Here is a 13,979-nt window from a genome sequence, read left to right as displayed (position 1 = left end):
TGGGCTTTCTATTGATCTTTAAGTTTCTTCTACTCTGCATTGAAATAGTGATATAATGTTGCTAATCTAAGGCACAGGCGAGAAGCAAGAGAACAAGGTAAGGCTGACAGAGGGCAGGGGAAATGCTTAAAACAGGGCCTTTTCATTCATGTTTATTCTGTGATGCTGTTTACTTTTACAATGTTGAAGATCAATCCCAGAATTGAGTGTGTGCTAGGCGGCCAGTGCTCTACTCTAAGCTATACACCATCAATTCAGAAGCTTTTAGCTTCTCCACAATGTACTATTTTATAAGCAGTATACTAGTTTAGATACAGGATTATTAAGAAGATACTCAGGTGGATGCCTGTAATCCTAGCTATTCAGGAGGCAGTCTGAAGCCAGCCTGGGCAGAAAAAGTCTATGAGACATTACAATTAATCACCAAAAAGGTGGAGCTGTGGTTCAAGTGGTAGGGTTAGCCTTGAGCAAAAAAGCTCAGGGACAGAACACAGGCTCTGAGTTCAAGCTGCATGACCAGCACCACACAAAACAAATACTTCAAAATTTCCATCCTCTTTTGCATAGGAAATATAGTCACTAAATGGTTGAAATTAAGAAACTTCTTTATACAGGTTAATAAAATAAGAAAATCTAAACATTTTAACCTTTATGATCCCTGAAAACTCATCATCAAACAACAACAACAACAAAAGACAACTATGTGATAAAAGACCAAATTTCCCAATTCTAGCAACAAATATACTTTTTTGGTCAGTTATAGGGCTTGAACTCTGGGCCTGGGCGCTGTCCCTCAGCTCTTCAGCTCAAGGCTAGTGCTCTACCACTTGAGCCACAGCGCCACTTCCGGCTTTTTCTGCTTATGTGGTACTGAGGAATTGAACCCAGGGACTCATGTATACAAGGCAAGCGCTCTACCACTGAGCCACCTTCCCAGTCCCACAGATATACTTTTGAGCATCTATTACATGCAGGTGCTGTGCTATCTATTGCATGTAGGCGTGTGCATACACTCACATTCAGGTCTAGTGAATGTCATTTTGGGTCCAGTGGTGGGTGAACTCTGGGCCTGGGCACTGTCCCTCAGCTCTTCAGCTCAAGGCTAGCGCTTCTACTACCTGAGCCACAGGACCACTTCCAGCTTTTTTTTTTTTCTTTTTTCCTTATGTGGTGCTGAGGAATCAAACCCAGGGCCTCAGGCATGCAAGGCAAGTGCTCTACCACTGAGCCACCTTCCCAGCCCTGTGAATGTCATTTTGTACAAGAAGAAGTGGTGGCAGTTTGTGATTTGACCAAAGCTACTCATTAGGAAGTAGTATAGATACATGCACCTTCCCAACCTATCTATTTACAAGAGTCCATTATGAGGAAAAATGTGCTTACTTTGCTCTGATTGTTATTATAATATACAAAACAGTCAAAAGCAGTTTCCCTTAAAGTACTGCTCCTCCAGCTTTTGCCAGATGACATTAAAATTCAAAATTCTGAAGGAAAACAATCCTTTTGCAGCCAGTGTCACATGGCAGATAGTCTCCATGGAGACTTCTATCCCTGGCCTATTCGTCTTGCTCTAGCTTGGGCCCAATTTGCACCCCATGACCTAAGTGGTTAGTCATGATGCAAATATAACCAGCAAGTTCTAAAAACTGGTATTTCAAGCAAGCAATCTGTTTTCTTGCAGAGGGAATTACTGGTGTTTGAACTCAGGGCTTCCTGATTGCTAGGCTGCCACAACCCCAGGCCTTTTTTCCTTTTATTTTTCAGATAAGATGTTACATTTTTGGCTAAGGGCCTGTCTCAGATCTTGGACCTAACTATCTAAATCTCCTGCATAGCTGGGATTACACAGTGTACCACCAAGCCTGGCTTGCTGGTTGAGAACTGGGGAAGAGGGGTCTCACTGACTTTTTTACAGTGCTTCAAAGTCAAGGTGACCTGAAGCTGCCAGAATGAAATTGGAGTTGCCTGAGTCAACCCTGACCCAGGCAGGCATGAACAAAGGCGGGAGTTTGTGAAAAGGCGGCTGTGGTACAACTGCTGAGCCACAAGTTGGTGCAACTAACCCAGTGCTTCTACAAGGCTACCCGCCCAATCCTGAGACAGGCGCTACCTTCTCTGTGGCCCTGAGCTGTTTCTTCCTCACTTTTGACTTTCACAACTTCTTTCTTGTCTCAGCTTCTCAGATGTGTACACAAACAATGTCTACTGCCAATGCAATGCTCTGCTTTTCCAAATAAATACCGTTGTTCTTTGGAGAATCTGTTTTTCATTTTATTGTTGATAAATACAACTACTTAAAAAATAAGCCAGGAATGATTCTGTTTTGTACCTTGGCTAAATACTATTTCAGCAGCTGACAGGTAGCGGGCAATGGGGAAATACCAAGGAAACCTGAACTGGAGGAAGAGAAGGTATTTTAATGAAACTTCTGGATAGTCTGCTACTGTCTTTATAGAAAGTGATGGACGATGAATCCTACGACCCCATAGGCACCAGCAAAAATGAAAGCACTAGTTCACAAATGCCTCATTCAAGATTGTATATGTAGTGTGAGAGTCAGTAAAAGGTAAGTCCAAACCCAAGTCTTTTCACTGGTCTACAATCAGAATATGACATCTGCATAAACTATGAGTCTACAAAACACCAGTGGGCTGAAAACTAGAGTGAATCTTTCAGTATTTGAGCTTTCTCAGTTTGAAAAAGGAAGCTTTGTTCTGTGATGCTTAGAATCTTCAAACTCTATTGAGCACAAAAAGAAAAGTACAGAACCTTGTGCACGTATGCTATGCAGGCTAAGTCTGTGATGCACACAGAGATATACAAAAGCTCCACAGGTAGGACGTCCTGGTCAGGACTATGGCAGCTGGAGCCAAACCGTCTGCGAGAGAAGCCTGCCTTGCAAGACACCGTGTGAGTGCTGGACAGTGTCCTCAATCACAGCCGGTTTTTAGATTGTATCATTCTAATTATGTAACACAAATGTACACATTTCTCACTAATGGGTGAAATTTTATTAGAACTACTCTGGAAAATTTTCTTTACAAGAAGAGACAGTCTCTCAGGATCAGAAACCTGTCTTTTTATAAAAACGATTTTGATAATGGGAAAAAGTGTCATAATGAAGAGCATGGTTCTAGAGACAGATTTCCTGAACTCAAATCTTAGTTTCCACACTGAATACCTTTGTCCCTAATTCCTATCTTCAGTTTACATGTAGTCTGTGCAGATACTAGTACCTTGCTCACAGAACCAAGATAGACAAATGAATTACTATTTAGGAAATACTTAAGAAAAATCCGGCATACATATGTACCCTATACAAGTGTACCACATGGGTCAGTGAACATATTACTACATAAAGAAGATTTGTTAGTTGACAAATAGATTCAGAAACTACAGGCAAAATAAGCTTCCTTCATGCTCTTCAACAGTTATTGTCAAATACATGCCAAGCACTACCCTCCATCCAGAGGCTACAGCAGTGAGAAAACAGATGTAGAATACCTTCCTTTTTGGAGCATGAAAAATACCAAGGAAATACATAGGATTCCTTCAGAAGCTGGTAACACTGGTGAAGAATTAAAAAGCAAAACGGTCTCAGAAGAAAAGGCAAGAGAAGAAAGGGGCAAACAGGTATCAGAAATATCCACAAATAGAAAACATTTGAGAAGGAGGTCACCAATAGTGCTTAATATGCACATAAAAGATGTGATAGAATCAGTCAAAACGACGAGTGGACTTTCTTCTTACATACTGATCAAAGTAAATCAATGCTGTGCTTAACATACCCATAACAGGAATTTCACTATGCATCTATTAAGATAGAAAACCTTCAAAAATTCAGTTATAAGCAGAACAATTATAAAGAAATTTTTCAATTATAGAATATTTAAATAAAAATCTGAGTATTAAGTGGAATATAAAAATATGAAAGCATATATGCCTACTTGACTTCCTTATTTTTATCTTTCTAAGGATTAACATTTTTAAATAAACTAATACTTTAAAGTCTCAGATGAGTTTCATAAAAGTTCATAAGAGATACTGACATTCTGGAAAGCAGTCCAAAGAAAGTGAAAGGTAACCAATCAGGATTAGTATTTATTCATAAAAAAAAAAAAAAAACAACAACAACCCCCAAGCCTGGTTTTCTTCTTCTACCCATTTTTCTTTATAATGAAAAGAACACAGAACACTAATATTGAAAAACTAAGAAGTACATACCTGCCTTCGATATTCCAAAAGAGGGTCATAGAGTTTCCACCCATTCTCAGGGAATACTTCTTTGTACTCAAAAGCAAACAGAGGCTATATAAACAGATGATAGTTACAAGTCACGTAATTATAAGTCAGAAATATATCCTTTAAAAATTTTAACTTTTCTGTTTTAATATACTTTTATCTGCAAAAATATTTTTGGCGCTTTCTCATGTTGTTTTAGTTTTTGGTTTGTACTTTAAAATACATTATTTTAAATATTTTCTGAAGTACAGAAAAACAGAGATCAACCCAAGAAATTTACCATGTTAGCATCATATTTCCTTCTGATATCCTTGTTAGCTTTGTAGGTTAATTCTAAATTCTACATGATGAGGCTTATGTCTAAATTCTAAATAATGAAATTTATTTTTAAACAAGGATCTTCTCCTGTACCTAACAGTATAACATCATAGTTACCAGCAGTGATGAGGAAGCTCTGACGTTTCTACATTTTCTAAAACATTAAATGGAATTGTTTTTTTAAACAAGGATCTTCTCCTGTACCTAACAGTATAACATCATAGTTACCAGCAGTGATGAGGAAGCTCTGACGTTTCTACATTTTCTAAAACATTAAATGGAATTGTTTTTGGCTTATAATTTGAATTTAAAAATATCATTTTTATAAACTTACTGGTAGAGATTCAACCATGTTATAAGAAAACAAAACAAAACCCGTTAAGAGTCAAAGGAGCAGTGCAGCATTCAAATTTTCCTCCCTACTAGAGCATGATCAATGTTTTATCTCTGTAGCTGGGATAAGAAGGGGAACAGTGGAGGCACACTAACAACTGTTCCAACTTGCTGTCTTACAGTTAAGATTCCAACTAAAAAGGAGATTTTAAATCTTAATGAAGACCATATATAGCCTTTAATCATGGATTCTTCTAGATTAAAAGTTCACATACTTACAAAAAGTTTCAGTTGGAGATACTCTGAAATGAGCTACCTTTCCTATCTAAACAAACTGGCCCAAAAGGTTAGCTTAAACCTAAATTACTATTTACAGCTGGCTAAATGTATATATATATAACCTATATAACCTAATTAATCATGTATATATATATATAACCTATATAACCTAATTAATCATTTTACATATCCTCAAAGATGTGAACTGACCAGGCTGTTAGAAACAGGAAACGCATATTTCATCAGATTCTCAAATATAGATCTTCTGGTTCGCCCCTCAGGTTTATGAGCAAATCGTAAATTCCTAATATCCTAGAAAAGATTTAGAAACCAGGTTAATCATTATTTGGCTGTTTTATTTAATGAATAAATAAGATTACTTGGAACTACTGAATAAAACATTAAGACTGTTGGGTGCTGGTAACTCATGCCTGTAATGCTAGTTACTCAGGAGGCTCAGATCTGAGGATCATGGTTCAAAGCCAGCCCGGGTAGGAAAGTCCGTGAAACTCAGCTCCAATTAAACCACTAGAAAACAGGAAGTAGTGCCATGTTCTAAGTGATAGAACACTAGCCTTGAGCAGAAGAGCTCAAGGGCAGCATGCAGGGCCTGAGTTCAAGCCCCACAACCACCACCACCACCAACAAAAAAACCATTAAGATCTGTGAAAAACAATATAAAAGCAGAGGGCAGCTCCTGGAAGCAGGAGAAAAGAAAAAGAAACCAAGGCAGGATTCAAGGGGAGAAATTTTACCTATACTTTCAGACTCAACGCCAGCCAGTGAGAGAGGAAACAAGTGATGAAAAAATTTGGAGATTAGAGATACTGCATCTGAAGCTTAGTATCATGACTAACACACACTACCAGTGCATGTTCTTTTCCGTGAGTGCCCATTTTGTCAGGATTTGCCTATTAAAACCTGTTTCTTTGGAATGACATTTTCATTGTGTCTAGTGATTATTTCCCTACTTTATTATTCCTACTAGGACACATTTCTATTGGACTTCCTTTATAACCCATGCTGCTAGACTGACAGACTCAAACTTTGCCTGAGATCTTCTATTTTTCTCCAATATGACAATTCTGAATAGTTTGGTTAATATCTTCCAGGCTCCATAGTCAGACATAAAGACAGGCTCTTTCATTATTTGTCCATAAGCAATTTTCTATGCTTCAGCTAATAAGAGATGTTCATGTTCTTGTGGATTGATATCTTTTTTTTGGGGGGGGCGGTATGGTCCTGGGGCCTGAACTCTGGGCCTGGGCGCTGTCCCTCAGCTCTTCAGCTCAAGGCTAGCGCTCTACCACTTGGGCCATAGCACCACTTCCGGCTTTTTTTTTCCCTGCTTATGTGGTACTGAGGAATCGAACCCAGGGCCTCATGCATGCAAGGCAAGCGCTCTACCACTGAGCCACATGCCAGCCCCTTGTGGACTGATATCTTAACAACACTTAGAAAAAAAAAATGAGATCAAGTATAATTTCAAGGCTATCCATTTTATTTAAATGTTGTATTCTAGGTAGAATTTGAACTAGCTTTATTATCATTGTGTAAAATCACTATACTGCAATGCATGTATAATACTAGTGTACTAAAGTCTGATCCAGAACCAAAATGGTATTTTATCATATCTTAAAATAAAAATGTGCTAAGAACTGAAGTCGAGATCTTGTTTACCCTAGTAAAAACCCTTTTCTTTTAGCTTAGTTCTAGTTATAAAGGGGCAATTTCATTGCCACAGCTCTACACATTTACCTTGTGTTCCAATCTCACCCTCTACCACTCTCCTCTCCCTCCCCCTATATCAACACCAACAGGTTTCATTGACACAAAGCTGACAGCTATGACTGTAACAAAAATCATAAAAACAATGATTAAATCATTATACCAAATTCAAATTAACTTCTCAAATTATCAAAAGAGCCGGGCACCAGTGGCTCATGCCTATAATCCTACCTCCTCAGGAGGCTGAGATCTGAGGATCACAGTTCAAAGCCAGCCCAGGCTGGCTTTAACCACCAGAAAAAAAAAAGGAAGTGGCACTATGGCTCACCTTGAGCTGAAGGACTCAAGGACAGCGCCTAGGCCCAGAGTTCAAGTCCCATGGCCAACCACTCCCCTCCCCCACCCCCAACTCCTCCCTGCCAAAAAAAGATTATCAAAAGAAACAATTTAGGATTGCGGATGTGCTATTTCTTTTACTTTGGGCACTGGTAGAGAGTTAAAAAAGGAAGGATACTGATGGTGAACCAGAGAAGTATAAGTTTGGTTTTCTTCTACTAGAATGACAATTCTACTATGCAATTCATTTGCTATCTTGAAAACCAGTTTCCAGATACAAAGCCTTTCACAAGGAATAAAATTGTATTGTATACATAAAATTTACCTTGCATACAGTTTCCAGTCCATAAGAATTTTCACCTCGACTAGAGGCACCACCAATTTTTTCTACTCTACTAATTACACCAAGAGAAGCATCTAGAACAAATGGAGGATCCTAGGAGGAAAAAGGCAAACACAAAATTGAGCAACTGATACTATATAAGATAGAAGTCATAACCAGAGGACTAGGGGTCTAGCTCAGTGGTAGTCATCTTCCCTTCTCCTTGCATATACAAGTTAAAAAACATTACAAATGACCAGAAGTGAACAAAACTGTTCTTCCATTTCTGCTAATTTATTAGATTCCCTCAGGACCTGGATGGGATGCAGGCAAAACAAGTTTGCTTCTTTTTAAACTGAAAGGCTATTTCTTTATTTAAATTTCAACTAGTTATGCATGCTTGTAGATAGCTGCATTACACTACTTAAACCAAACTATAAAAATTATAGTTTACAACTTATAGTACCACACACAGATACAAAACTGACCCCATGAGTCTTACCCGCTCCATGCTTTTGAAATACAGTCTGTAGTTGGTGACAGTCAGCGTTCCTCGTGTAGCACCAGTGAAGGGACATATATAAGTTACATCTTTAGCTGAGAAGATATAACACATCCACACTTTACATTGTGCCCCACTGTAGCTTCTTCATCTTATAATGTTATTCTGATAGCTAGGCTTAACTACACTAAAAAGAACACAGCATTGAGGATTCCCAAAACCTGAGAATCTTATCCACTCATTTGAGAAGGAATATAGAGTAACTGGGAAGGAGTGAAGGGGTAGAGGGCCTATCTCTTCTTCTGAGACAGAACAGAAAGAAACAGAAGACAATACTATCCCTGTGGACTAGAAATGATGTGGCTATGCCACTAATGATAGTTATCCTTGGTTGTTATGTGTGTCATGGCAGAGTGTACGTTCATCGTTATCACTGTTTCTTGTCCAAAGCACTAATCTCCTTATCTTTGAGCCACAGTCTAGTTCGTCAGCATAGCTCAAAAAATACAATATCCCAAACGTAATGCCACACATTACTTATCTGGTTATAACTGAGGAAAATATTGTAGGTGAAATCAAATATATATAAAGCAATTTTAAACAAAGTGGATATTTGGAAGTAGCACTGTGGCTCAAAGTGGTAGAGTTCTAGCCTTGAACAATAAAAGCTCGGGGACATTGCCCAGGCCTTAAGTTCAAGCTCCAAAACAGACAAAAACAAGTGGATATTATGATCCTGACCAAGTAACTGTTCAACACAGTGTTGTATTAAATGCTTTTCATATTTCACAGTGTTGTATTAATGCTTTTCATAGATGAAGTGGTAATGCTTTTCATAGATAAAGCAGGCTAACTTAGCAACCACTAGTTCAAGGTATTATTTTAAATGGCAGTGTTCATAATACCCTGGATTTGCTTCTTCATCACTTTGAAGCACTGCCTTCATATAGAATTTAAAATGAGACTGATGTTATAACAATCATTTCTAACCTTCAGAACTGTTCCCTCAAGAATACTCAACTATGAGCTAGTTTTCAAATCATGGCTTCCAATGCATGTTTCAATTAAATGAAAGTTTTTAAAATTAAATAAAGATACCACTATATAGAGATAGAGACTTGCCTTGCAAGCTAGGAAAACTTTAATCAGTATAACTAAAAACCTTCCTCAATTCCTTCAGAGCCAATTTACCTATGCAAGAGAAATCTGCTTATTATCTTGTAACCCACACAAGGGGACATGCTTTTGGGCTCCCTTTCCTTTTTTTTCAAGTGGTAATATATACAAAATGCTTCTAAAGTTGAAATCACTATAGAAAATACAAGACTGATGCTTAGGCTACTATGGTCATTATGAGTATTTGCTTTGAGTCAAGGGAAGAGATATCTCTGCAAGTAAATTTATTTTCTTTATGTATTTTTTCTACAGTCACAAAGAAGGAAATTTTTAAAAATACCATTACATACCCATATCTTTAATAGTTTCTCCTGGAAGCAAAGGTGGTTCTTCCATTTCTGCTAATTTATTAGATTCCCTCAGGACCTGGATGGGATGCAGGCAAAACAAGTTTGCTTCTTTTTAAACTGAAAGGCTATTTCTTTATTTGAATTTCAACTAATTATGCAAGCTTGTAGATAGTTGTATTACACTACTTAAACCAAACTACAAAAATTATACTTTACAACTTATAGTTGTTTTTCTAAAGGCATTTAGCAGATACCTCATTGTAAGAACACCTTATATTCTCACTTACTCACACACACACACACACACACATACAGCTTTATAACTTTATATGTTTAACATCCAACTTATTACAGCCTAACAATAAAGGAAGATTTATGTCCTTATTTCATTGATCAGGAGAAACAGGCAAAGTATAATTCATTCAAGATCACCAAGCTGAAATACCAGTCTGAGTTTAAATTAGAGTTCTACTAAACTCTGAAGCCCACTCCCTTCCATTAAGCCAATCCAAAGGCCTGCAATGCATTTAAATTTGGGTGAAATTGAGCTCTTGGGTAGACCTAACAATTAAGAGAATCTGTAAATAATGTCATGAATTTTTTTGAAAAAAGAAGACTCCTGATCAACAGTAGCTGTTCACTTGTCTTGTGAAGAAGACCACACTGCATTATGAGAATGCAAATATGGTTTTCTAAGGGATTTTCTAAGAACACAATACCTCAAGCTGTCCAATGCTAACGCCTCCCCCCTCCCTACTCTTTTTTCTGCCACACAGTAAGGTTCTTCCTCCAACTCTTTCAATTCCTCACCCTTCTGCAGCCAGGCTTTGTTCCAGAGAAGAAATCACCCATAGCAAGTTTCATTTAAGACAAAGTCATTCCTCAGCCTTGATTTTACCTCTCAGCCAAATGTGGCAATGCTGTCTGTGCTCACAGCTCTTGATGTGGACCTGTCTTCTCTAAATGCCTCCCTTTCTAGGCATTCTCTGCCAGTGCTGTTTATGTCTTTCCAATCAGCTTATTTTTCCTGGGTTCTTATTTTTGTAAATATCTTCCAATAAAGATTTTTTTTAAAGCAATAGCCCTGTTTGTGACAGGGTCTCACAAACAAACAGGTGACATCTAACAGGTGTCAGGTGTTGGACAGTCTCAGCTGACCTCAAATTCACTATACAGTCCAGACTGGCCTAGAACTCGCAATCCGCCTGCCTCAGCCTCCTAAATAGTGAAAGTAGAAATGTGTAACACCATTGTATTAACTTATGATATAGACTGCTCTAGAATGTTCTCTCTGCTGTATGCTCTAGCTATACTTTCAGCCCAGTATCTATCATATAGGAATCATTGGTTGCTTATGTCCTTTCCTTTTTTTAATGTGACATTATATGACACTAGCTTTATGTTGGAGAGAGGGAGGGAGAGAGGAAACAAGAAAAGAGGAGATAAAGAAGAGAAGAGTAGGAGAGGAGAGGGGAGGAGAAGAAGAGAGGGAAGAGACAGTTCCTGGGAAAATGGGTAGTAACTCTGGGCAAGAATACACATGACCAGCATCTTGTAGTGCCAGAAAGTAGAGAAGTGCTCAGATTAACACCACTATCACAGGACATATCTTACTGAAAGATCCCCAGCTTTGGAGTTGGAAACAGCACTGAAAGTAGTCTTAGATGGTAACAAAGTTAAACATAAATATCATAAGTCGATAATCAAATCTCCCATGAAAACTTCCTTATAAATGTATGAAGACATTCCACCCTATAGAAGTAGAGCGTGACTTCTTAGGATGGGCTGTTTGGGGCAATTTTTTTCCCAAGAGTACAAAAGACACTGGAACCATCTCAACCCAGTGGTCAGAGTTAAAACGAATAGTAACACATCTTGCTGATATGTGAATTGTGGACAGTGTGCTGAAAATGCATTTCTTTCCCAAATTCAAAGCTCAAGTTTAGTAACAAGTAATGTATCAGACGACAGCCAATGCAACCAATGCTTTTCAAGACAGTCATCAGAAACAAGAAGTGTCTGAGAAATTGTCACAGCAGAGAGAAACCTAAGGAAACAATCACTAAATATAATATTTAACAAAAACAACATAGAGGATATCTGAATAAAATAAGCATTGCAAATTTGCTGGCTTGACTGAAATATTGGTAAATGGTTGAAGGCTATATTCAGGCAGCTGATCACCAATATCAACAGCAGGTACTTCATCAGAAATTTCCAACAGTATACATACCCTCAAATCAGGAGAAAAGTTGTCTGCAGAAGTTGAAACGGAATCTGAAGATACAACAGAAGCTGATTTTGTATGCACCGAATTCTCTGAGTGAGAAGTAGAGGCACTACAAAATACAAAAGTACAGATGTTTTTAAAAAAAATTTAATGTTGTATTTATAATTTTTAGTTCATTAAAATGTCTGCTGTCAAGGCTCAACAATATTGCTTTGCTTACTCATACTTATCTAAATACATATAAGATGAAATTTTATTAAATTATTTTTTGTTTTGGTTTTTTTGGGGGTCTGGTCATGGGGCCTGACCTCTAGGCCTGGGTGCTGTCCCTCAGCTCTTCAGATCAAGGGTAGCGCTCTACCACTTGAGCCACAGCACCACTTCCGGCTTTTTTTTCTTTTTGCTTATGTGGTGCTGAGGAATGGAACCCAGGGCCTCATGCATGCAAGGCAAGTGCTCTACCACTGAGACACCTTCCCAGCCCTGTTAAGTTATTTTGTGTACTGGTATGGGGGCTTAAACTTGGCTTCTTGCTCTCACTCTGTGTTTTTGCTCACAGCTGTCGGTGTACAACTTGAACCATGCCTCTGGTCAGCATTATTACTAGCTAATTGGATACGAATCTCTTGGACTTTTCTGCCTGGGCTGGCGTCAAGCCTCCATCCTTAGATCCCAGCCTTCTGGGTAGCTGAAATTATAGGCAGGAGCTACCAGTGTGTTTGCTGCTACCAACACTGGCTGTACAAACTGTATCCTTAAAGTGTTAAGTATTCTTACTACCCAAGTTCATTCTGAATAGACTATACCAGTACTCATGAACATATTCTGAACTAATTCATTTTATCTACCCACCTATCACCTTAAGAACATTCATGAAGAATTCCAAAATGAAAAACTACTATGCTAGGTACAGTGACAATGGAGACAAACTTCGTATAGTGCTGATGTTCAAAAAGTTTACAAGCTTGTAACAGAGAGGGAAATAAATGCCTGGTGGAATATAATGACTATAAATATACACAGAGTAAGAGAGAAGTGGGTGCAAAGGGAGATAGGAGAAAAGAAAAGCATTATCAACTCTGGCCAGAAAATGTTGGGACAACCTTGTGAGAACCAAGTCTTGAAATACAGGAAACTGCTAGGTCAAAACACAAAAGAATTACAAAAACAAAAATTATATAAGGACCAAAGCACAAAGAACACTTCAGCAAGTATAGATCAATATGATAGAAGAGCTAGGCTATAAATCAATTAAGATTTTTAAGAGATAGAAAACTCTATTCAGAACCTTGGGTTAATGTAGAAAGTTAGATGTGATTCCTACTTGGTAAATTTTAGTTGGAAAGAATTTTAGAAACTTTATTCATGGAAGCTGGCATACAGAAGAAGAGAAGATGACGACATTATGACAGGCCTTTCTGTACCCTGTACTTGTACCACATAGAATTCTACACTTACACAGGTCTGACCTGAATATCTACTTCTATCACAGCAAGTAATGACATTCTACAGCTACTTTTACTTCTTAAAGTCTTACAGAGCTTTTTATTCTAGATTGTTAAATTTAGTTTTAAAGAAGCAATATTAGCCACATATTGAATGATAGTATCATTTTAGATTAGTAAAAGTTACAAATATTTAAAGAAAAATGAGAAGCCGGGCACTGGTGGCTCATGCCTATAATCCTAGCTACTGAGGAGGATCACAGTTCAAAGCCAGCCCAGGCAGAAAAGTCTGTGAGACTCTTATCTCCAATTAACCAGCAGAAAACTGGAAGTGGTGCTGTGGCTCAAGCAGTAGAGCACTCGCCTTGAGCTGAAGAGCACAGGGATAGTGCCCAAGCCCAGAGTTCAAGTCCCATGACCAAAAAAAAAAAAAAAAGAGTACTGAAAAACCTGATATTTTGCATTAAGGCTTAAGTACATATTTTAAAACATCTGTGTAGTTTAAAGTCACTCGTAACATACTAAAAGTATTCCTTATACCAAAAGTCAAATTTTTATTAGATTTTCTTGAAATACTTCCTTTTGAGGTTCTGATATGTAAGAACTGAGTTTTAGTCTTTAAAATAAACTTGTTCAGGGCTGGGAAGGTGGCTTAGTGGTAGAGCACTTGCCTTGCATGCATGAGGCCCTGGGTTTGATTCCTCAGCACCACATAAGCAAAAAGAAAAAACCCGGAAGTGGTGCTGTGGCTCAAGTGGTAGAGCGCTAGCCTTGAGCT

At 38.1% G+C, this 13,979-nt stretch overlaps 1 protein-coding gene across 2 annotated transcripts in view; it reads right to left on the bottom strand.

Annotated features, from left to right (window-relative positions):
- The window catches only part of Mtmr2 (myotubularin related protein 2), a 58,561-nt gene that overhangs the window by 21,081 nt on the left and 23,501 nt on the right, over positions 1 to 13,979 (bottom strand). For both annotated transcript variants that reach the window (XM_013009663.1, XM_013009664.1), the window contains 6 exons: positions 11,760 to 11,865; positions 9,527 to 9,602; positions 8,061 to 8,155; positions 7,562 to 7,672; positions 5,383 to 5,484; positions 4,225 to 4,308 (listed from right to left, as the gene is read on the bottom strand). In XM_013009663.1, coding sequence (XP_012865117.1) covers positions 4,225 to 4,308; positions 5,383 to 5,484; positions 7,562 to 7,672; positions 8,061 to 8,155; positions 9,527 to 9,602; positions 11,760 to 11,865 — 574 coding nt within the window. The remainder of the gene's footprint in view (positions 1 to 4,224; positions 4,309 to 5,382; positions 5,485 to 7,561; positions 7,673 to 8,060; positions 8,156 to 9,526; positions 9,603 to 11,759; positions 11,866 to 13,979) is intronic.

This window comes from Dipodomys ordii, unplaced genomic scaffold (genome assembly GCF_000151885.1).
Source record: "Dipodomys ordii isolate 6190 unplaced genomic scaffold, Dord_2.0 Scaffold10, whole genome shotgun sequence".
Taxonomy (NCBI): Eukaryota; Metazoa; Chordata; class Mammalia; order Rodentia; family Heteromyidae; genus Dipodomys; species Dipodomys ordii.
This window is presented reverse-complemented; position numbering and strand designations above follow the sequence as displayed.